Source organism: Portunus trituberculatus, chromosome 35 (assembly GCF_017591435.1).
Source record: "Portunus trituberculatus isolate SZX2019 chromosome 35, ASM1759143v1, whole genome shotgun sequence".
NCBI lineage: Eukaryota > Metazoa > Arthropoda > Malacostraca > Decapoda > Portunidae > Portunus > Portunus trituberculatus.
In genome coordinates, this window is record NC_059289.1 from 17,179,101 (window position 1) to 17,203,718 (window position 24,618).

General features: G+C 40.3%; 1 protein-coding gene across 1 annotated transcript in view; it reads right to left on the bottom strand.

The window, feature by feature from the left end:
* Positions 1–24,618, bottom strand: part of LOC123513262 (Down syndrome cell adhesion molecule-like protein Dscam2) — a 100,873-nt gene that overhangs the window by 47,572 nt on the left and 28,683 nt on the right. Inside the window, exons 6-10 of the mRNA XM_045270333.1 lie at positions 20,195–20,345; positions 19,718–19,820; positions 18,369–18,535; positions 17,453–17,687; positions 16,838–17,014 (exon numbers count right to left, since the gene is read on the bottom strand). Coding sequence (XP_045126268.1) covers positions 16,838–17,014; positions 17,453–17,687; positions 18,369–18,535; positions 19,718–19,820; positions 20,195–20,345 — 833 coding nt within the window. The remainder of the gene's footprint in view (positions 1–16,837; positions 17,015–17,452; positions 17,688–18,368; positions 18,536–19,717; positions 19,821–20,194; positions 20,346–24,618) is intronic.

Genomic DNA, 24,618 nt, shown 5'->3' on the forward strand with positions numbered 1-24,618 from the left:
TGGGAATTCCTACAGAAGTAAAGAAATGGAAAAGATGATTTACAATCTGTTTGGAGGAAATATTTAGTGGAATAGCTGCCGGATAATGGGTTGCAGTATCCTTGATGGTGAGAAGGTATTGGTTACCTTTTTTGGTCTTGGGCAAGGGTCCAACACAGTCAATCACAATCTGTTTGAATGGTTCTGTTTGGACTGGGATAGCCCTGAGAGGTGCTGGGGAATTACATTCATTTGGTTTGCCTACCAGCTGACAAAGATGGCATGTTTTTACAAAGCTGGTCACACACATCCTTTTTCATCCCTGGCCAGAAGAAATCTTGGAGGATCTTCTTATATGTTTTGTGGATGCCTAGGTGACCTGACACTCTGTCATGAGCAAGTTCTATGATTGCCGATCATACTGAAGTAGGGATGACAACTTGATGAGTTTTGGACCAAGTATCTAACTCACGAAACTCGGGGGGTCTATAAGCTCTCATCAGTACCCCTGTCTGGTAGTACAAACAAGATAGTTTTGAAAGGTCGTTCCCCTCAAGGGCTGCACGTCTTAGTTTGCTTAAACTGAGGTCCTGTTCTTGGGCTGTAATTAAATTCTCCCTTGAAATGACTTTAGCATACAGGTCTTCTGAAGGAAGATCTGTAGGCAGGGGAACAGGTGACTTGATGTGCCTGGACTGGGATCTGGTGACAGCACATGCTGGAAACAAGTGAGGCAAGGTGGTGTCCAAGGTCTCCATAGGACTTTTCTCTAGGGGAGAATCGACAACAGTTACATTAAGCACCACTAACTTACCAGCCACATCATTACCCAGCAGTAACTGATCCCCAGGCACTGGTTCATCATATTTAATGGCCACTTTTATCACACCGGAAAGAAGGGGACTCTGAAGGTAAACTTTTGCCACACAGTAGATAGGGCAGTCTTCAAGTCCTTTAAGTTGGATTGTTTCACCAGTGTAAACAGTAGTTAGGTTTGGAACGGCATTTATATAAAGGACAGAGCACACCGCTGCAGTGTCACTTAGGATGTTAACTGGGAAAGCCTTGTTTTCACTACCAAGCAGGGACATTCTACCTTGATGTATGAAAGGGTCCAACAGTGTCAGATCTGAGTCATCATGATTGACTGTCAAAATTGGTTTCTCAAATCCATAAATCGACTTGGTGGGGGGTTGTTTTTCATTTTGAGAGGCCTTATAGTGGGGATGTTTACATTGATAGATAATGTGACCCAGTTTCTTGCAATAAGAACACAAAGTATTGGGAGCATTTGACTATATCCTGTTGGCTTACCACCCATGCCCCAAAAACCTTCCCCAAAGGAGGACCTTACATAGTTCTGGGAACCACGACCTCTACTACTCATGGATCTCACCAACAGGGCATAAGTGTCGGCCACCTTGGCAGCCTGCACCAGATCACTCTCTCCCCTCTCCTCCACATGACAAAGAATGTTAAAGGGTAACTTGTTCTTCCATTCTTCTAAAGCAATTAAGTTGATCAGTTCGGAAATGGTGGTTAGGTTGGTGGCATCAAACCATTTTTTCAACAAACGTAATTTCTCGCTAGCAAACTCAACATAAGTGTGGGTATCTGCCTTTACGTGGTTCCTAAACTGCTCTCTATATCCATCTGGTGTAACAGAGTAAGCATCTAAAATGCAGTCTTTAATTACCTTATAGTATTCCTGATCACTGAGACTGCTGTACACCCGATAAGCTTTACCTATTAGTTTAGGGACAAGGAGGGATGCCCACTGATCTTCAGGCCACTTATTACACCTGGCAATGCCTTCAAAAGCTTTAAACGAGCTGTCCACATCAGACTCATCAAAAGTAAGGACAAGGGGTGCGGCAGTAGCAGCATTGAAGGCAGACAATTGTCTTTTGAGGTCTATTTCTTCCTGCCTGAATCTTGAATCATTTTGTGCATTTAATTCCCGAATCTCGAACTCTTTTTTCTGTAGCTGAAACTGAAACTCCCTATCCTCTCTTTGTGCTTGAAACTCTTTATCTTCGTTCTCTTTTTGTGCCTGAAGCTCTTTATCTTCCTTCTCTCTTTGTGCCTGAAGCTCCATTTCGTGCATCTTTAATTGACATTCTAATCGCTTTTCCATTTCCCATTGACTAGGAGGACTCCTGTCTGGTTCTACAGGGAAAGTATCAGTTAAGGTCCTACGAGGAGCTGACATGGGAGTTATGACATCTATGGTGGCACTTTCCAAGATTTCCCTATTTACTTGTTCTTCAAGCACTGTATTCTTTATAACTTCCTTAGTCATTTGATATGTTTTTGGGATGTTAAAGTACTTTGCTATTGCCTTCCATTCCTCTTTCTTTATGTTATGGGAGATAAGTTGGTTTAAGGAAGAGTTTGCACAAAATTCAGTTAAGCTAAAGGGTGCAGAAGCCATACTGAGAGATGTTAAAAAAAAAAAAAAAAGTGTAAGTGAATTACTTAAGTTGGGGGTTATGGCAGAGTGATAATTAAGGCAACTTTGGAAAATTACCAGAATTATACTTCAGCAAAACACTCACAAGTACCATCACTAGAGAATACAGGTAGCTAGAGGATTACAGCATGAGAAAAGTAAAGATCCGGGTTACTCTTAACTACTGAGACTTGAAATGAGACTTGTGGTTTATTTGGTTATTGTTGTGGTGGTTTCGGGAATGTTTCGAGAGGGTTTCGGCGCACCGTTGGCGGCTTGTGTGGGCTGAGCATGGGTAGAGGGCAGAGCTGTGTTGGAGTTGGTGGAGGGTGGTGTTGTGGTTGGGAAGCTCCGTCGTCACCGGTATATTTTTTGTTATTTGCTCTCGTTTTACTTGGTTTGTCGTCTTGTTCTTGCTCTTGTTGTTGCACTTGTACTACAAGTTATCTAGGCATTCATTATGGCTGCGTCCAAAATAACAATGGACATGATAAAGCCATTTACTGGTGAGGGTGATGTAGTGTCATGGTTGAAGAAAGTTACTCTGGTGGCCAAGTTGCAAAAGATTACTGATGTGGCCAGTTTCATACCATTGTATTTGGAGGGCGACGCATTGGCGTTGTACTTGGAGTTAACCGATGCGGGGCAAACGGATGCAAAGATTCTTCAAGAGAAGTTACGAGTAGCGTTCACTGATGATGCCTTTACCTCATTTGCAAAATTGGTTCAGAAGCGGTGGACAGGGGAGCCCGTCAATGTCTATGCAAACGAAATTAGGAGATTGGCAGGGTTGGCTCAATTTACAGGTGAAGGATTGGAGAATATTACTAAATTAACATTTGTGAATGGGTTTCCCGATCATGTAGGAGTTTCTTTGCAGCAATTACCCAATGTTCTGAAACTTGAGATGGGGGATTTAATTAGTCGAGCTAGAATCCTGACAGCCAAGCCGCAAGTGGAGTTATCTTCTGTGACCAGGGAGTTTAAGGAGACAGTAAGAGGGCCTAGACGGGTAAATACTGCCAATCAATTTTCAGGTAAATGTTTCCGTTGTTCAGGCCCACACATGATCAGAGATTGTAAAGAACAGGTGAGGTGTTTTAGGTGTGGAAAATTTGGACATGTCACTAGCAGGTGCCAAGAACATATTTCGGAAAACTAGAAAGGAGTAATTTCAGCGCCGGAAGTTGCTCTGTCACTGGAAATGTAGTAATAGGTGGGGTAGTTGGGAGAGCATTAATAGATACTGGTTGTACTACAACTGTTGTTTGTTCAAAGTTTGTTTGAAGCAGTAATGGTGAAGCTCGTGTTTGTGCTTTTGATGGCTGGCTAGTAACGTGCCGAACTGTGACTGGTCTTGAGTTGTTGGTGTTTGAAGATAAAGTAGTTAGTGTTTATAGGGTGCTGATGTTAGATCAGTTGGTTGTTGGTGTGGATGTGGTTGTCGGAGTTGATATTATTGATCAGTTGGGCGGAGTTACCATTGGTCGGGGTACAATTAAATTTGGAGACTCCAAAGTTCGTGTCTAAGGTCAGCCAGCTGTGGCTGTAGTGCAAGGAGATGAGCAGCCTGCTAATAAACGGTGACAGTGTTCTGGAAATAAATGACACTGATTTTCATGCTAAGTTTGATGGGCAGCTTTGGACGATAAAATGGACATGGAAGTCTGAGCATCCTGTTCAACTCAAGAATAGAGTGTCATGTTACGACAAAAATATGGCAAGCGAAAAGCAGTTGGAGTTTGAGAAGGAAGTACATAGATGGATCGCGGAGGGAATACTGGTGCCTTGGCGGGAGAATGTTGATACATGTATTATTGCTCTCATGGCAGTGGAACAACCTACAAATAATAAAGTGAGGCCAGTGCTCGATTTTCATGAGTTGAATACTTTTGTTAAGTGTCACACAGGCGATGATGTTGTCAGTATTTGCAGTGAGAAATTGAGGGAGTGGCGCCAAATTGTTAAGCGTGTATCTCTAGTGGACTTGAAATCGGCTTATCTTCAATTGAAGATCGATAAAGAATTGTGGCCATACCAACTTGTTAATTATAAAGGTCAAACATTCTGTCTCACTACATTGGGTTTGGGTTTAAATTCAGCTCCTTGTATAATGTCAAAAGTGTCAAAATATGTGTTGAGTTTGCATACTGTTATCAGGGCAGCAACTAGTTCGTATATAGATGACATTGCGGTCGATGAAAGTAGGGTGTCAGTGCAGGATGTGATCAAACATTTTAATAAATACGGGCTTGTTACGAAACCTCCGGAAGCAGTTGGAGAGGGAACTGCAGTGTTGGGATTGAAGTTGTCGAAATCAGGAGACGAGTTGGTTTTTCGGAGAGGAAAAACATTGCCAGAGATTGGTGACACCCTTACCAGGCGGGAGCTATTTTCAGTATGTGGGATGCTTGTGGGGCATTACCCTGTTGCGGGATAGTTACGGGTTGCCTGTAGCTACATTAAGCGACAGGCAGAAGGATTTCACTGGGAGGATCTCGTTGGTGACCAGACTATGTGTATGATCAAGGAGGTTATGGATAGAGTTGCTAGGGAGGATCCCGTGAGGGGGAGCTGGTTGGTGCCTTGGAGTACTCATGGAGTAGTTTGGACAGATGCAAGTAAAATCGCAATTGGAACAGTGTTGGAGATCGAGGGAAGAACAGTCGAGGATGCTGCCTGGTTGAGAAAGAATGATGATTTTAACCATATTAATGTTGCGGAACTGGAGGCTGTTTTAAAGGGAGTGAATCTGGCTTTGAAGTGGGGCATAACTTTGTTAGAGTTGTAGGTTGATTCTGCTACTGTTGTGGCATTGTTAGAAAGTGTGATAAGTACAGAAAAGTGAGTGCACACGAAGGGAGCAGCAGAAATGCTCATTAAGCGCAGGTTGGGAAATCTGAGAGAGTTAATCGAAGAATTTTGGTTGAAGATTGAGATATTGTTGGTGCCATCAGATTGGAATAAGGCTGATATGTTAACTCGTGTGAAGAAGAGCTGGCTGGGAGCTGCCTCGACCGTTGAGAATGTACAAAGTGAACATACTGAGCTTTTATATAGCAAGGAACATGGAATATTCACTGTAATGTATGAGGATGTACTAGAAAGTTTGAAAAGAATTAAGAGCAATAAAGCGGCAGGTCCTGACAGAGTAAGTGCTAAGGTAGTAAGCATTTGCAAATATGAGTTGGTTCCAGTTTTATGTAGGATTTTTCAGAGTTCCTTGGATCAATCTTATATACCTAAACTGTGGAAGACATCTGAAATTATTCCCGTGCCAAAACATCAAACACCTAAAGGTTGTAATGATTACAGGCCTGTAGCCTTGACATGTATATTTATGAAATGTTTAGAAAGTGTTATTAAAAAGTTCCTGTTTCTTGAAGTGAAAGACCAATTGGATGTTTATCAGTTTGCTTACAAGAAGAATAGGTGTGGGGAAGATGCTATGTTATCAATTATAAATTATATGCTTCGATTTATGGAAAATGTAAATAACAAACACAGTAAGCACTTTGCTAAGGTGTTGTTTGTGGATTTTTCAAGTGCTTTCAACACAATACAGCCTCACATGTTAATGGAAAACTTATAAGGCTTAGTGTAAGTCCACCACTTGTTCTATGGATACATGAGTTTTTGGTTGGAAGGGTGCAATATGTAAAGTTTAAAGACCAGATCTCTGACTCAATTGTAACAAATACAGGTGCACCCCAGGGTTGCGTATTGTCACCACTACTGTTTTCTCTTTATACAAATGATTGTAGGAGTCGAAATGAGTGTAATAAGATATTTAAATATGCAGATGACACAGCCATTGTCTCACTTTGTGTGAATAATGATGTTATTTATAGAGAAGAAGTTAACAATTTTAGTACATGGTGCAAAGATAATTTTTTGGAACTAAATGTTAACAAAACTAAGGAAATGATTATTGATTTTAGTAAGACTCCCGTACAACATGAATCTTTGGAAATCAATGATGAAACTGTTGACGTGGTAGAAGGATACAAATACTTAGGAACAGTTATAGACAATAAACTCAATTTTCCTTCCCACATAGATAAAATATATAAGAAGGCAAATTCAAGAATGTTTTTGTTAGAAAACTATGCAAGTTAAATGTTAGTAATAAAATACTGGATTTGTTCTACAGCAGTATACTACAATCAGTTTTTTCATTTTCTATATGCTGTTGGTATGGAAATAGTACTTTGGAATCTAAAGGTAAACTAGGCAAGATAATAAAGAAATGTAGCCGATTAAAAGTAAAAAATACAAAGCCACTGTTGGACCTGTATAAACGAGCGGTTGTACAGAGAAGCAATATCATAATAAATGACCCCAGTCATCCTCTGCACTTATGTTACGAATTGTTACCATCTGGCAGAAGGTGGAGGTCAGTGCAAGGCCGAACATCTCGGTATAGGGAGTCATTTGTTCCATCTAGTATTAGGATAATGAATGTGAATCAACAGTTGTAATGGCAGGCGGCTCAGAAGGATATCAGCAATGTTTTTAATGTTTTATATTTATGTTTTTATGTTTTGGGTAGTTCGTGATTGGAGATGAATAGATGTAATTGATAGCTTTGGTAGTCTTTCTACTTTTACAATTTTTCTTTATACTCTGACAAGCACAAAACAAATTCTCTGTAAGAGCAATAAAGTATTATTATTATTATTATTATTATATGGGCTCAGGAGTAATAGCAGATTTGCGTGCAGTTCACAATAGGCATCATATGGGAGTTGATCGAACTTGGTACTTGACAAAAAAGGTTGACCAGACTGTGGCAAGGAATGATGTGAAGAGAGTTGTACAAGGTTGTGAGAGATGTCAATCAATTGATCCTGCACCTGTAACACATCAAAAGGGAGAAATATGTACCAAGTTTAACTGGCAGCGATTGGCTGTTGATGTGACCCATTACAGAGGGGTGCCATATTTATCTGTGGTGGACTGTGGCCCAGGTCGTTTTGCTATTTGGAGAAAGTTAGTGAGAGAGGATGTGCATTGCATAGCTGATGAACTGAATAGCATTTTCTTGGAGAGGGGCCCAGTAGACGAGTTGTTGATGGAAAATGGCACGGCTTTTCGGTCTCAACATTTGGCTGATATGTTGCGAGGCTGGAATATAGATGGGGTATTTAGAGCTGCATACAGACCGTCAGGGAACGGGATTGTTGAGAGACATCACAGGACGGTAAAGGCAATTGCTGAAAGAGGAGGTATCTCTCCCTTGGAAGCTGTGTATTGGTATAACAGCACACTAAGATATGGGCAGGATGACTTATCGGTACCACAGCGCTCAGTCTATACTTACGAGTGGAGATACCCGTGGGTGAAAAACCCTGAAGTCGGGGGACAGAGCAGTAAGAAGTTGTCTGTACATATTGGAGATGAGGTGTGGGTGAAACCTGCTGGTGCTAGGTGTACTATTCAGTGGGGAAAAGGGACTGGTACACAGGTGAATTCTCCAAATAATCTTGTTGTTAATGATATGCCGAGGCATGTGTTGGATGTCCGGCCAGTAGTACAACCACCTGCGGAGTGTTCTGGTAATGAAGAGGAGGAGAGTCTTCAGGAGGGAGAGGGAGACTCTGTGTCTGTTGAGCCTTGTCCAGTGCCAGAGCCTCGTCCAGTAAGGAATAGGAGGCCTCCCGCATGGATGGCAGATTTTGTTAATTAAGTTTGTTCTCAGGTTTTTTTAATAATCTGTTGAGGTGTTGATAGGTGTATTTGTTTTTTGTGATCTTAAGATAATGGGGAGATGTGGTTTATTTGGTTATTGTTGTGGTAGTTTCGGGAATGTTTCGAGAGGGTTTCGGCGCACCGTTGGCAGCTTGTGTGGGCTGCGCGCGGGTAGAGGGCAGAACTGTGTTGGAGTTGGTGGAGGGTGGTGTTGTGGTTGGGACGCTCCGTTGTCACTGGTATATTTTTGATGTTTGCTCTCGTTTTACTCGGTTTGTTGTCTTGTTCTTGCTCTTGTTGTTGCACTTGTACTACAAGACTTCAAAGAGAAGTGAATCGTATTGGGTCTTGAGAATGATTATTTAGACTGAAGCAGACAAGTTACTTGAAACTAGGTTAACTAGTGGAGAAAAAAAGAGGATCTGCGAGGTGAGGGAATGATAAAGAGTCCTGAGGATTCCCTACACCTGGATAACATTCACTAAACACCTGCCTTATGTGTAAAAAAATGGTAAATGTTATCAGTGAACACAACCTTCACTACCAGTTTTCCTGCCGACCAACACCATGTAATACCAATGTCACCAACGTAAGCACTTTTAACCACCGAGGAAGCAAACATAACAATCAAAAAGGTCACTTTAAATCACACAATGAAGTCACAGAAAAAAAAAATGCACTGATATATAATGCACTTCACTGTAACCTGTAGGGGAATGGAAGAACAATTCCTAACTAGCTAAGTACGGTCCTGTCACAGTTGCCAATTGTTATAAACTTGGGTTGTTAGTAAGGACTGCCGTGAGCCTGGGGCAAAATCAGACGGCACAAGCTTATAACAAAACAAAAAAAATATATATACTAAAGGAACTTTACAAAAAAAATACGGGCTTAATTTACTTTACTTAATACTTAACCCTTGTGCAGCGGTGATCGTTCATGAAGGATCGCATTGGTACATTTCGTGCGGCGGTGATCGTTCATGTAATCATGATTTTTCGCGCCACTTCTTTAAACTTCCCGTTTTCTTACTCAAGTCGAAGGGCAAGTGTATGTATCAGGCAACACTGTCCACGAGCTGAGTTGCCAGTTTTGCTATTTCATCTCGGTCTAGGCTCACATCTTTCCATCTTGGAGGAGACATCTGGCAACCCCCATGACACTGCGGGTGAAATGTCCCCTCCGCATGAGGGGAGATATCACAATGAGATGGATAGTGATATATACATGTCATTTGGGAGTGATGTGGATTTTAGTGAAAGTGAAGACAAGAATGAAAGAAAGAAAAAAGAATGAGAGAGAGAGTTTACCTATAAATTTGCTATGGGAAATGAGCTACACCCGTTCGCTTGAATCCATTTATCATACTTTTCTTTAAAACTATGGATATTTCTTGCTCTCACTACACCCTCCGGTAATCTATTCCAGGCAGTGACAGTTCTTGCTGGGAAACTGAACTTTTTAATATCAGTTGTACACCCCGGAATCCTCTATTTCAAATCATGATTATCTCTTGGTCTTCTCGTCATATCCAGCTCGAGAAAGTCATCTCTATCAATCTTGTCAATCTCATTTACACACTTCAACAGTTGGATCATATCACCTCTTCTTCTTCTCTCTTCCAACGTTGGCAGATTTAGTCTACATAATCTTTCCTGGTAATCTATATCATACAAGGCTGGCACCAGTTTCGTTGCCGCTCTTTGTACCCGTTCCAGTTTATGTATATGTTTCCTCAAATGAGGCGTCCACACCACCTGTGCATATTCTAATTTTGGTCTCAGAATTGATTCTATTACTTTTTTTACCAGTGTTTCATTCAGGTGAGTAAATGTAGTTCTGATATTTGCAACTATTGCCAAACCTTCCCCTACAATTTTGTTTATATGTCCCAAGTCTTTTTCTCTTTCTACACACATTAGATTCACTCCACCTAAGTTATAGCTTGCATGAGGTCTGTGTATACTTCTTCCCATTTCCAACACATGACATTTGTCAGCATTAAATTCCATCATCCATTTATTGCTCCATTCATGAATAATATCCAAGTCCTCTTGTAAACCTTGACAATCTTCTTGGGAGAGAGAGAGAGAGAGAGAGAGAGAGAGAGAGAGAGAGAGAGAGAGAGAGAGAGAGAGAGAGAGAGAATTGGCACGCTGGTATTGCACTGAGGGTTGTTTCTCCACGGTGGGTTACATCGTGGCTATCAGCAGGAATATTTGATAAGCAATAACTTTGCTGTTAGAGATCGTAGCAAGCTGCAAAGTACAACAATGTATTCAGAATTTCAAAGAGAAACATATTTTCATGAGTAAAACTATCTCCTATGATTTTTTTTAAGTTTACCATTTTACGAGCAGATGGGAATGATTGATTTATAATTACCCCGTCACACAAGGGTTAAACACAACTTAACAATTACTTAAAATTACCTTAACATTAAAACAAAGAAACAAACCTAACTAATTAAATGGGGAGACAAGAAAGGTCACTGGAGGGAGGGAGGAGTAGTGATATGTAAGAACGAGAGGTGGTGAGAACAAGGCCCTGGTGGTGGTATCCTTTCTGGTAGTCCAAGGCAGAGGAGGTGTTCCCATGGAATGAAGCAGGTTGCTTCTGATTTTCTCAGCCAGTTGCGGTTAGAAAACGACTCAGGTCGACCCAAGTGAGATTATGGTCGAGACTGGTTCGAAGCAGGAGAAAGGAGGGGTGGCAGAGTAGCAAACGAAGAGAGGTGGTGGTGTGGTGGAAGCCTCATTGAGCCACAGGAAGTGAAGCTAATGAGTGGTAGGAGGCAGGGTGTGGACTGTTGTACAAGGGGGGTTTGGTGGTGCAGGATATAAAACATATTTCCTTAGTCAACATTTGCTGTGGCTTGTGTGCTTGGATTTTAATTTTCTTTCACCCACCTATCACGGCCCCATTTTGTGGATGCATGAGCTTACCATTCTGCCTTGTTACTCCCTATTATGGAACCTAGAAAACTAATTAGTAAGGCCAAAATCTCATTTATTTGTGCCTTAGTGAGGGAGAACAAGTCAAATCAAGAAATTGCCACGAACACTGGCGTAGCTCTCAGAACTGTTCAATGTTAGACCAAAATTTATCATGATGGAGGAAAAGACGCTTCGCCACCACCTTACAAGCCTAAAGGCCGTAAGCGCAGTGTGACCCAAAGAACTGTGAACATTATTCGAAGACAGCTTTAGACCAACCCTCGCATACACAGCAAGGAAGCCTCATTCAGCCACAGGAAGTGAAGCTAATGAGTGGTAGGAGGCAGAGTGTGGACTGTTGTACGAGGGGGGTTTGGTGGTGCAGGATATAACACATGTTTCCTTAGTCAACGTTTGCTGTGGCTTGTGTGCTTGGATTTTAATTTTCTTTCACCCACCTATCACGGCCCCATTTAGTGGATGCATGAGCTTACCATTCTGCCTTGTTACTCCCTATTATGGAACCTAGAAAACTAATTAGTAAGGCCAAAATCTCATTTATTTGTGCCTTAGTGAGGAAGAACAAGTCAAATCAAGAAATTGCCACGAACACTGGCGTAGCTCTCAGAACTGTTCAATGTTAGACCAAAATTTATCATGATGGAGGAAAAGACGCTTCGCCACCACCTTACAAGCCTAAAGGCCGTAAGTGCAGTGTGACCCAAAGAACTGTGAACATTATTCGAAGACAGCTTTAGACCAACCCTCGCATACACAGGAAGGAACTTAAGGCCAGGAATCCTGCATTACTAACTGGAATGAGTGAAAGGACTGTACGAAGATATGTGAAACATGACTTGGGTTACCGCGGCTGCCACGCAGTTTCAAAACCTTGCCTCGCAAATGGTCACCGTAACAGTAGGCTTGCATTTGTGTCTCAGCACAAAGATTGGGACTTAGATAGGTGGCATAGGGTACTTTGGTCAGATGAAGCAAGCTTTCAGGTTACAGACAACCAGAGAAACTGTGTGTACCACAGACCCGGTAGTAACCGCTACGATCCACGCTACACAAAACACAGTAAAACATCCAGATTCTTTGATGGTGTGGGGTTGTTTTTCTTGCTATGGTCTTGGAAAATTAGTGTTTTTGCCTAAGAATGTTCGTATGAACCAAAATAACTACTTTGAGCTAATTCTAGATGAGTTAGATGAGTGTATGGAAAAGTGCAATGCCAATGCCTTCATGCAAGATGGTGCACCGTGCCGTACGGCAAAGTTAATTGTTGACTGGTTTAATTTCTGCAATGTTAGCCTTTTAAAACCTTGGCCCGCAAATTTGCCAGACCTTAACCCTATAGAAAATCTCTGAGCGTACATAAAACTGAAGCTAAAGGAGAGAGATACCTCCTCCCTCCCACGCCTCCAAGCCACTATTCAGGACATGTGGGACAATATTGACGCTCAGTATCTCCACCACCTGGGTGATTCACTTCCCAAGAGACTCAAAAAAGTCAAGAAGACATAAGAGCACCCTTCTCTGTTCCCTCCTACTTTCTCTATTCTCATTTTCATTCCAAAGCTGGATGTCGCGTCTATGTACGCAACGACTTAACTTGCTCTCGTGCCCACGCTCTTGAGTCTTTCGAATTTTCCACCATCTGGCTACGACTTAACAGTCACTCTCAAACAAAATTCATCTATGCTGTTTATCTTTCCCCTAACTCTTCTGACTATAGTAAATTCTTCCACTACTTAACTTCAAAAGTGGAGTACATTCTGTCCCTCTACCCTTTCGCTGAGATTTCCATTCTTGGAGATTTCAATGTTCACCACCAGCTTTGGCTTTCCTCTCCCTTCACTGACCATCCTGGTGAACTAGCCTTCAACTTTGCTATCCTCCATGACCTAGAGCAACTGGTGCAACACCCTACTCGTATTCCTGACCGTCTTGGAGACACGCCCAACATTCTTGATCTCTTCCTCACCTCTAACCCTTCTGCTTATCCTGTCACACTTTCATCTCCGTTGGGCTCCTCTGATCACAATCTCATTTCTGTATCTTGTCCAATTTTTCCAATCCCTCCGCAGGATCCCTCAAAGCGAAGGTGCCTCTGGCATTTTGCCTCTGCCAGTTGGGGGGACCTGAGGAGGTATTATGCTGATTTTCCCTGGAATGAGTATTGCTTCTGTGTTAGAGACCCATCTCTTTGCGCTGAACGCATAACAGAGGTGTTAGTGTCTGGTATGGAGGCGTACATTCCTCATTCTTTTTCTCAACCTAAACCTTCTAAACCTTGGTTTAACTCAGCCTGTTCTCGTGCTATACATGATAGAGAGGTTGCCCACAAAAGGTACTTGAGCCTTCCATCTCCTGAATATCATGCACTTTATATCTCTGCCCAGAATCATGCCAAGTCTGTTCTTCAACTTGCCAAACACTCTTTCATAGATAGAAAATGTCAAAATCTTTCAAACTCAAACTCCCCTCATGACTTCTGGCATCTAGCCAAAAACATCTCAAATAACTTCACTTCTTCATCTTTCTCTCCTTTATTTCATCCTGATGGCACCACTGCCATCTCTTCTGTCTCTAAAGCTGAATTCTTTTCTCAAACCTTTGCTCACACCTCCACCTTGGACGATTCTGGGCTTGTCCCTCCCTCTGACTATTTCATGTCTACAATTAAAATTCTTCGTAATGATGTTTTCCATGCCCATGCTGGCCTAAACCCTCGGAAGGCTTATGGACCTGATGGGGTCCCTCCATTTGTTCTCAAAAACTGTGCTTCCGTGCTTGCTTCCTGCTGGAAGTTCGCCTACATTCAGCCTGTTCCTAAAAAGGGTGACCATTCTAACCCCTCAAACTACCATCCTATAGCTTTAATCTCTTGCTTGTCTGAAGTTTTTGAATCTATCCTGAATAGGAAGATTCTCTTCACAATCTTCTGTCTGATCCCCAGTATGGCTTCCGTCAAGGTCGCTCTACTGGTGATCTTCTGGCTTTCTTTACTGAGTCTTGGTCATCCTCTTTTAGAGATTTCGGTGAAACTTTTGCTGTAGCGTTAGACATATCAAAAGCTTTTGATAGAGTCTGGCATAAAGCTTTGATTTCAAAACTGCCCTCCTACGGCTTCTATCCTTCTCTCAGCAACTATATCTCAAGTTTCCTTTCCGACCGCTCTATTGCTGCTGTGGTACACGGCTACTGTTCTTCTCCCAAATCTATTAATAGTGGTGTTCCTCACTCTCTTTCTATTATTTATTTATGACCTTAACCAAACTTCTTGCCCTATCCACTCCTATGCTGATGATACCACCTTACATCTTTCCACATTCTTTCAGAGATGACCAACCCTTCAGGAAGTCAACAGATCACACTGGGACGCCACGGAAGGCCTGACTTCCGATCTTTCTAAGGTTTCCGATTGGGGCAGAGAAAATCTAGTAGTTTTCAATGCCTCAAAAACTCAATTCCTCCATCTATCAACTCGACACAACCTTCCAGACAACTATCCCCTCTTCTTCAATGACACTCAACTGTCTCCCTCTTCCACAATGAATATCCTCAGTCTGTTCTTTGCTCATAATCTTAACTGGAAACTTCACATCTCATCTCTTGCTAAAACAGCTTCTATGAAATTAGGTGTTCTGAGGCGTCTCCGCCAGTTTTTCTCGCCCCTCCAACTGCTTACTCTGTATAAGGGCCTAATCCGTCCCTGTATGGAGTACTCTTCGCATGTTTGGGGGGGTTCCAGCCACACAGTTTTGCTTCATAGGGTGGAATCGAAAGCTCTTCATCTCATCAACTCCCCTCCTCTCACTAACTGTCTTCAGCCTCTTTCTCACCGCCGAAATGTTGCATCCCTTTCTATCTTTTATTTTTATTTTCATGGTAACTGTTCTACTGATCTTGCTAACTGCATGCCTCCCCCTTCTCCTGCGGCCTCGCTGCACAAGGCTTTCTTCTTACTCTCATCCCTATTCTGTACAACTCTCTAATGCAAAAGTTAACCAGTACTCTCAATCATTCATCCCTTTCACTGGTAAACTCTGGAACTCCCTCCCTGCATCTGTATTTCCGAATTCCTACAACTTGTCTTCTTTTAAGAGGGAGGTATCAAGGCATTTGTTTCCCTAATTCTGGCTGACAGTTTTGGAACTTTTTACACTTTTTAGGGAGCCAGCACTCAAGTGGGCCTTTTTTTAACTTTCTTTTTTTTGTCCTTGGCTGGCCCTCTTCCCTACGTAAAAAAAAAAAAAAAAAAAAAATACTAGTTTAGGTGAGTACCCTCATCTAAACATATTAATCTCCTTCACAGGATGTCACAGGTACCGCACCTTCGGCTCTGACCAGCAGTGTATAAACAATTAAGAGGATAAAAAATTGAAGAGTAAAATATATTAAAAAAAAATTGCACAGCCAACAATAACAAAGCAAGCAAAAAAAAAAAAAGGTTGGGCAAAAGATTGTATTCAAGAGACCAACCTGTGTGTGTGCACTACGAGATGGAGAGGAAGGATTGGCAACACAGGTGGAAGCAAAGTAAGAGGAAAACTAGGAGGAGGAAGTGAAACAATGCTCTGAAGCCAATTGTACAGTATGGAGCTTAGTTGAGGCAAGTTGATTATTTAACTCTGGTTGGGTGTGTTTAATATAAAGTGCTTCTAATAGCTTGATATTTGTGTTGGAGTTGCCTCTCTGGAAAATTTTGAAGTTAGTTGCATCAAAAGGGGTGATCATTGTTATGTGAACGTACTCAGACAGCGGAAAAAGAGCGATTAGTTAATTGTTTACCAGTTCTAACAGAAAAACCTTTGTGCTCAGCTATCTTATGTGTTAGGTTTCTAGTGTCGTCTATGTATTGTGCCTTTCAGCATGAACAAATAAACTCATAAATGACGTTAGAGATGAGATTCGCCGGAACATTATTCTTGTATTTGAAAAAAAGAGACAATAGTATCAGTGTTTGTAAAATAAACATAAATTTAGTGTCAGGGTAATATGTTTTTAAAGAACTACTGAGAGTTTTTTTCTGATAGAGTAGCTCAGGTGACCATTAAAGGGTAATGTAATTTTTTTTTTTTTTTCACAGGAGTCGAAGAAGAGAGGGAGACATTAGTAAATTTGTTACAAGAAATTTTGAGATGGTCATGTTCATGATATTAGGAGGAAAGCCACTGTTGAGAAAAGATGTGGTAAGAAGCTGAATCTTCTCGTCAAATAAATCCCAAGAGGAAGTTAGGCTATAGCATCTGTCTTAATAAAATCATTGTGACTTGTCCTCCGATGACCTCCCTCTTCCTCCACACCCTTTTCTCTTCCTTTTCTATGTTATCCATCACCAGCCTTCACTTACGATATGTACAAACAAAAACTATAAAAAAAATAAATAACTGTGAAACTTTTTTTCTACGTTATCCATCACCAGCCCTTGCAAAACCAAAATTATACAGAAAAAAAATTACCATGAAATTTTTATAAACATGATTCATAGGTATCGATAGTCAAATTTTTTGATACTCGAACAGCCATTTGGAATGAATTAAGTTGGAATATTGAGTCTCCACTGTACATATATATATATATATATATATATATATATATATATATATATATATATATATATATATATACATATACATATATTTATATATATTGTACATACATACATAGAGTGTAGAAAACTGACTCAGACAAATGAAAGGAATAAAAATGAATGACAAGTTGGTACATTTTCCAACAAAGGTGTAGTTCAGTTTCATAAAACCTCACTTACCTAGGTTTGTATTCAACTACAAAATAATTCATGGGGCAGCCACCATCCTGCCAAGCATTCAGGTGCAGAGTAATAGATGATGAAGAAACTTCCACAAAGCGGTGCACTTCAGGAACCTCTGGCTTCTTGCCCTTTGTGCGGGTGTTGAGGACTTCTGAGGATTCACCTGTTCCAATCCTGAGAGACATATGCATCATCAGTATACAAATATACAAACTGGTGTTGCTTGCCATATTTTTATTAATGAAGAGGTCCTGTAGCAATTCACTCTGAAACTTCCAAACTCATCAACAATAATTTAAGAAGCTTTCCTTTCCTCTTCCATCCTTCTAAGTTCTCACCACAAGGCTGACATGCACTAACAAGTACCCACAACTATCATACACATTTCAGCTTCACCAACTTTAGTCGTAATGAAAACTTAAATTCTATAATACATTGCTGTTCTTTTAAGGTTAACCAATAAAGTTACTCCTTTCCTTCCTCCTCCTCTATCAATATCTAACTTTCTGATAACAACTCCAAACTTTGATTCAACTTTACAGGCTTTTTCCTTACAAAGTGTAAAAATTCAAAGTCACATGCTAATATACGATCATGAAAGAGAAGACTTACTGGTTGTAGGCAGAAGCATAAATCTGATATCGAGTTCCACACTGCAAAGACTCCAGTGTGTAGGTACGTGTGGATGCTGGCACCTGAACACTCTCCTCATTGCTGAACTCTGGTTTGTAATAGATGGTGTAGCCATGGATAGGGGTGGTGTCATCAGTCACAGAGGGACTGAGCTTCACTTCAATACTGTTTGTGGTCGCTGACTGGAGAATAATTTCCGGAGGATGGGGAGGAGCTACAGCCAGGAATGAAAGGATAACCAATAGAAAACTACTGTTCAGCACTCATTAACATTCTAAAAAAATATAAAGCAGGATGTCTCACTGTTCTAATAAAACTGTCATTAGACAATCTATAGGATATATATATATATATATATATATATATATATATATATATATATATATATATATATATATATATATATATATATATATATATATATATATATATATATATATATATATATATATATATATATATATATTTTTTTTTTTTTTTATTTTATTTTTTTTTTTCTTTCAATTTATACCATGTGGGCTTTTCACGGAAATTTATGGGCTAAAGGAGATACTTTTTTGGGGTACCTCCTATCTCAAAGCCCACCCACTAGGAAACCGTTGCCCCGAGTGAGGAAGCCCAACCTACATTTGGACCGTGGAAAGGATTCGAACCCATGCGCTTGGAGACCCCTCAAACCCCAAAGCACGCATGGTTCCACTGTACCATGGTGGCCACAAAAGGAACTTCAATGTTTGATCTTCTTGGTGGAAATAAAAATCTAATGTTAGTCATCTTCTATGCAAAAGCAGCAATAACATAGTCTACTTCATAGTCTATTCAAATGTCTCTCTAGCAATCTTTCTGTAAAGGTCTATTGAGGTGAAGAACATGAAGTGCAGTAGTGAATGCACACCCTGGATGAGCAGCTTGTGTGTGATTGTGTCCTGGCCGTAGGGGTTCTCCACATGGCAGGTGTATTCACCAGCATCATCACAAGAAACTTGATGGATGAGGAGGGAGCCCTCAGGGAGAAGGCGCATGTGGTCGTTGGGAGTGACAGGCTCACCACGAACTGTCCACCTGTCAAAAACATTAATGAACTGCTTTAAGTCAGTAGCATCACCTGGCCTGGGCATTCAGACCTTTATCCTTGGATGTTTTTTTTTGCCCTGGATAATTCAACTTCAGAAGAAATATAACAGAACTAAAAATTGAAAATCATGTAACCTCTCACATGTTTTAAAAATTGCAGAGGGGGAATATGACTTCGCTTCAGTCAAAATATATATTTTTTTGCTTTAATCCCTGTGTTATCTATATCTGTATCATCTTGTTTCTATTAATATAATATAATTTAATTTTGACACATTTTGATGTCACCACAAGGCTAGAGAAAGCACAGAAATAGAGCTTTTTTCCCAAGAAGTGTCTGGGCTCAGCTCCCAATGTTTTCACTCCCAAGAAATGCCCCTCTTTTAATCACTAAATATATTTTAGGTAAGCAAAGATGGAACGATAAAATCTGCTCAACCCTCAAAACAGTAGTTCATATTCTATCCACATAAGAATAGTATTTCTTTAGTGAACTTCTGAAATTCAATTACAAACTGTTTATTCTGTGATATACTGGTATGCTTCATACTAACATTATAACTGTGTTTAACCTTTGAAAAAAATATAAAATATTTTATATGATAAGAATTAGGCTTTACAAGTAAGTCTATGGAGTCTTCAAGCACAATATAATAGAAATTGCTGAGGCCTATGGCTCCTGGTATTATTTACTACCAGTAATTCCAAGTGAGGGTGTCAGTCTTGCAAGTGAGCATGAAGAAAGGCGAGTATAACAGAAGCAACTTGAAATGTCCACTGGTATATTTGATGCTCCTCTTAACAGCAGGTGATCATGTTCTAAGGACAGCCAGGAGTTGTTTGACTTGGTCAGGCAGACAAGCATATGAAGTCAACTAACTGATTCATACATCAAGGTATATAGAAGCTTCGGAAGGAAGTCAAACATGAAACAAGTGAAACAAGTTAAACTAACCCTAACCATTAAACCACTATCAAAGAAAAATACTTTTTAAGATAAATTACAATTCCAACATTAACTATACATTATCATCAAATATTACCTATACCTTATCATCACACACGTATCATTTCAGTATACTGAAGATAAACACATGTAAAATAAAAGTACAAGAATCCCTTTTATCATTGAAGGTGAATAGGTGATGTTGTGGCTGTAACACAATGTACCTGACATCAGGAATGGGAAGTCCAAAAACTTGGCACAGCAGTTTCACATCTTCCTTGTAGGTGGCCAAATACTCTTCATCAAATGATGCAATCTTAGCAGGTACTGTAAATGTCATTATTCAACAATTAGTGAAATAAATGCATGAAATGGATACATCATTCATGTACATCTATGTCACAAGATGTAACAAACATTGAGAAAGTTGAAAGCTAAAAACCTTTCTCAGTAAAATCTTAAGCTTATTTTTTTAATAACTTCTATCAATGATGGATAAAAACAAAATGGTTTAACCTCTTCACTCTAGGCAATAGAAAACGGCTCCCAGTGCCATATCCAGGCTGGGAGGTGGTGGGGGATACCTGACGCAGATGCAGCTCACTCGCTCTCTCTCTCTCTTTCTCTATGGAAATAAGAATGCTAATACACAATGGTATTTACAGCTTTCATTGAATTGATAAAATGACCATTACAGTTACCTTCGTTGGATAGCTTAAGGTGTGAAAGATCCGACATCTCTCCTTCTCCAACAGTGGTGGAAGCAGTCACCCAGAACACATAACCATCATGGTGTTTAAGTTCACTGGCCTCATAGCTGAGCTGAGATGGAAGCAGTTTCTGTCGGGTAGCCTGGAAACAGAAAATAATGTCAAACCTAAGAACCAAATGATGTTGCTAAAATACAGATACAATAGGGTGAAAAACAAAACATACATTCATACGCGCACACACACACACAGAAACACGGGACATCGTCGATGGCGGATGTGGTCGCTGAGCTCCAGAGCAATCATCTCTAATTCTACAGTTACCATTGCCTAAGAGTAACCAAGGTGGGAAAGGAGCTGGTAATGTTTGTCCCGTCTCCATATAGTCATGTAAACTGTTGATTAGCAAAATAATGTCCAGGGAAGGTAAATATAAACTATAGACTGCGTTTGAGCCATCAGCTGGTTTGTTTACATCTGCGCAACATGGCGGCCGTGAACTCGAAAGATGAATCAGACTTCACAGGATTTCAAGGAATAATGGAGAAGAGCGCTTATGTGAAGAAAATTCTGGAGTTGGAAGGTAAAATTGAAAACTGTTTGAAAAGTATGGGGGCCTGGAAACGAGTTATGACAATGTAATGAAGGAGTGTGCCGATATGAAGAAGGAAAATGAAGCACTGAAAGAGGAAGTTAAGCTAATTAAAGTGAATTGCGAAAAATGTGGAGAATCTCTAGGAAAAGTGATGGAGAAGCAGGCTGAATGGAAAAAAAGTCAGGAAGTGGAAAGAAAGGAGGTAAATTACAAAGTTGCAAGTCTGGAAAAGGAAATCAAAGAGTCTGGGGAGAAAACTTTGGGCCTTGCTGAAATTATAGATCAACAGATCATAGAAGAGAAGATTGCTGAGAAAGTGGTGAAGGTTATTAAATCAAATGAGACATTGGTGAGGGAAACTGTAGACAAAAAGAGATGTGTGGTGATATTTGGTGTGGAGGAGGATAAGACACCGAGTAAAATGGAGAGAGAAAAACATAAAAAGGTGATAAATAATATCATTAATGTGGTGCAGGAGGAGGAAAAGACCTAGTACAAGAAATAGAGGACTTCCATAGAATTGGAAAGTTCACAGGAGAAGGTATGAGGCCAATAAGAATCAAACTTAAGTCACAAAAGGATGTAGATGAATTGGTGGAGAAGTCATGGAGGCTAGCCCAGCAGGAAACAACAAGGAAGATTTGGTTGAGAAGAGATCTCGGTGAAAAGGAAAGAGAAATGTTAAATGAGTTGAGAAAGGAGGCTTTGAAAAAAATGAAGAGAGGACAGAAGAGGAGAAGAAAGAGTTTTTCTGGAGAATCTTGGATATGAGACTGAGGAAGTGGTTCATAACCCAGAAAAGTACAGCAAGAAAGGACTAAAGAAACTTACGTATGAGCGGAATGTAATGTATTCCAACATAAATGGAGTGATATCGGGATTTTAGAACTCAACGATTACTTGAGGACAAGAACCCAGATATTGTGGGTCTTACTGAAACAAAACTGAGAGAGGAGAAGACCTGATGATGGTTGGAGAAGGAAATATAATGTTTGGAAAAGAAATAGAGTAGGTAAGATGGGAGGAGGAGTGATGTTGCTGGTTAAAAAGATATAAAGGTGGATCAAGTGAAAGAAGGTATGGGAAAGGCAGAAGTGCTAAAGATCAGAGCAGAAACTAATGAAGGAAAAAGAGGCACTACATAGTGGTGTACGTACCACCTAAGACAAATGCATGGTCAGTACAGGAATATGAAGAAATGATAAGTGATACAGGAACATGTCTGGAAGAAATGTTGGGTGGCTGTGAACGAACTATAATGATGGGAGATTTTAATTGTAAAGAGGTGTGTTGGGAGGACTGGTCAATGGAAGGATCAGAGACAACATGGGAAATACACTATTGACACTGGCAATGGAAAATGTGTTAACTCAGTGGGTCAAAGAAGATACTAGGTTTGGAGGAGAGGAGCATCGTCAAGACTGGACTTGGTCTTTAGTACAGAGCCAATGGTCATTGAGGAGATGAGGGTGGAGTGCCCTTTAGCAAAGAGTGATCATGCAGTTTTGGAGTTCAAGGTGATAGATGAAGAGAAATCTAGAAGAAATGAAGAATATAAAGTGGGAAGATGGAATTATGCCAAGACAGATTTTGGAAACCTAAAGAAATTCTTTCAAGAGACAAATTGGATGAAATTCAAGAGTGCTAAGGAGCAAATGAAAAGTGGAAGGAATTTATAAAAATATACAAAGAAGGTGAGAAAAATTTGTACCAATAAGACAACATAGAGAAGTTGGAAAGCAGGACTGGTTTAACGATAGATGTGAAAAGGCTAGAACAAGAAAAGAGGATGCATGGAAGAGGTGGAGAAGGAAAAGACGGATTAAGCAGTGGGAAAGTTACAAAAGAGCAAGAAATGAATATGTGTTGATTAGAAGAGAAGAAAGAAAGAAACAAGAAAAGGATATAATTGATAAATGTAAAGACCAACCAAGGCTTTTTACAGACATGTGAACAACAACATCAAAAATAGAGAAAGTATTGAAAGTTTAGAAGTAAATGGAGTATGCAGTGAGGATCCCAGGAAATGGCAGAGGCTATGAATGGATGCTTTCGGAAGGTATTCACAAAGGAGACTGCTTTTGACAAACCACTGGTAATGGAACAGAAAGGGATTATGAAGGAGTTTCAAGTAACTGTGGAGGAGATCAAGAATATGATGGGGAGTTTAGAAGTGAGAAAAGCTGTGGGACCTGATGGGGTATCAGGATGGATTTTAAGAGAATGCAGGAGCAACTGGCAGAAAAAGTTTGTGAAGTAATTGATGCCTCATTAAGGGAAGGTGTAGTGCCCCAAGACTGGAAAAGAGCTAACATTGTCCCAATTTATAAATCAGGTAACAAGAGAGACCCATTGAACTATAGACCAGTGTCACTTACAAGTGTGGTAGCTAAGATGTGTGAGAGGGTGGTGAAGAATAGATGGACAGACTTCTTGGAGAAAAATGACATACTTTGTGAGTGTCAATTTGGTTTTAGAAAAGGGCGTTCATGCACGACAAACCTGATATGTTACTATTCGAGGGTGATAGATGTAATACAGGAAAGAGATGGTTGGGCTGATGGAATATATCTGGATTTAAAAAAGGCCTTTGATAAGGTACCACACCGGAGACTGATCTGGAAACTTGAAATGGTAGGAGTGCATGGCAGTTTACTAAAATGGATGGAAGACTTTTGGTAGGAAGAGAAATGAGAACAATAATTAAGGACAGACCATCAGAATGGGGCTTGGTGGAGAGTGGAGTTCCACAGGGATCAGTGTTGGCACCAGTAATGTTCGCGGTCTACATAAATGACATGGTGGATGGGGTGTCCAGTTATGTGAGCCTATTTGCAGACGATGCAAAATTGTTAAGAAAAGTGAGATGTGACAAAGATTGCGAACTACTCCAGGAAGACTTGGACAGAATATGGAAATGGAGCTGTACATGGCAAATGGAGTTCAACACGACAAAATGCAAGAAATTAGAGTTTGGCAAGAGTGAAAGAAGAATCAGGAGTATGTACAAGATAGGAAATGAAGACATAAAACCAGTCATGAAGAAAAAGACCTTGGGGTGACAATTACCAATGACCTATCGCCAGAGAGACATATAAACAAAATAATTGGAGAAGTATTGAACTTATTGAGGAACATAAGAGTGGCGTTCGTATATTTAGATGAAGAAATGATGAAGAAAATAATTACTGCAATGATAAGACCGAGGCTTGAATATGCAACAATACAGTGGGCTCGAACTTAAAGAAACACATAAGGAAACTAGAGAAAGTACAGAGGGCTGCAACAAAAATGGTGCCTGACTTAAGAGATTTGACTTATGAAGACAGACTGAACAGAATGCAACTTCCGACCCTGGAAAACAGAAGAGAAAGGGAGACCTGATAGCAATATACAGAGTGATGATTGGCATGGAAAAATGGATAGGGAAGATCTGTGTATGTGGAATGAAAGAATGTCGAGAGGGCATGGGAAAAAACTAAAATGGCCACTTATAGGAGAGATGTGAAAAAATATAGCTTCCCTCATAGAAGGGTGGAAGCATGGAATAGTTTAGACGTGGAAGTGGTCAACGCAAGGAATATTCATGATTTTAAGAAAAAGCTGGACATTAGTAGATATGGAGACGGGACAGTACGAGCATAGCTCTTTTCCCGTATGTTACAATTAGGTAAATACACACACACACACACACACACACACACACAGATGACTATGGTTAATACAATGGACCAGTGGGTAGAAGAGTCAACAAGATACAGGGAGGAAGAGGAACCATCGTTACTTGACCTAGTCTTCACAAAAAACCCGAGTCCCCTCC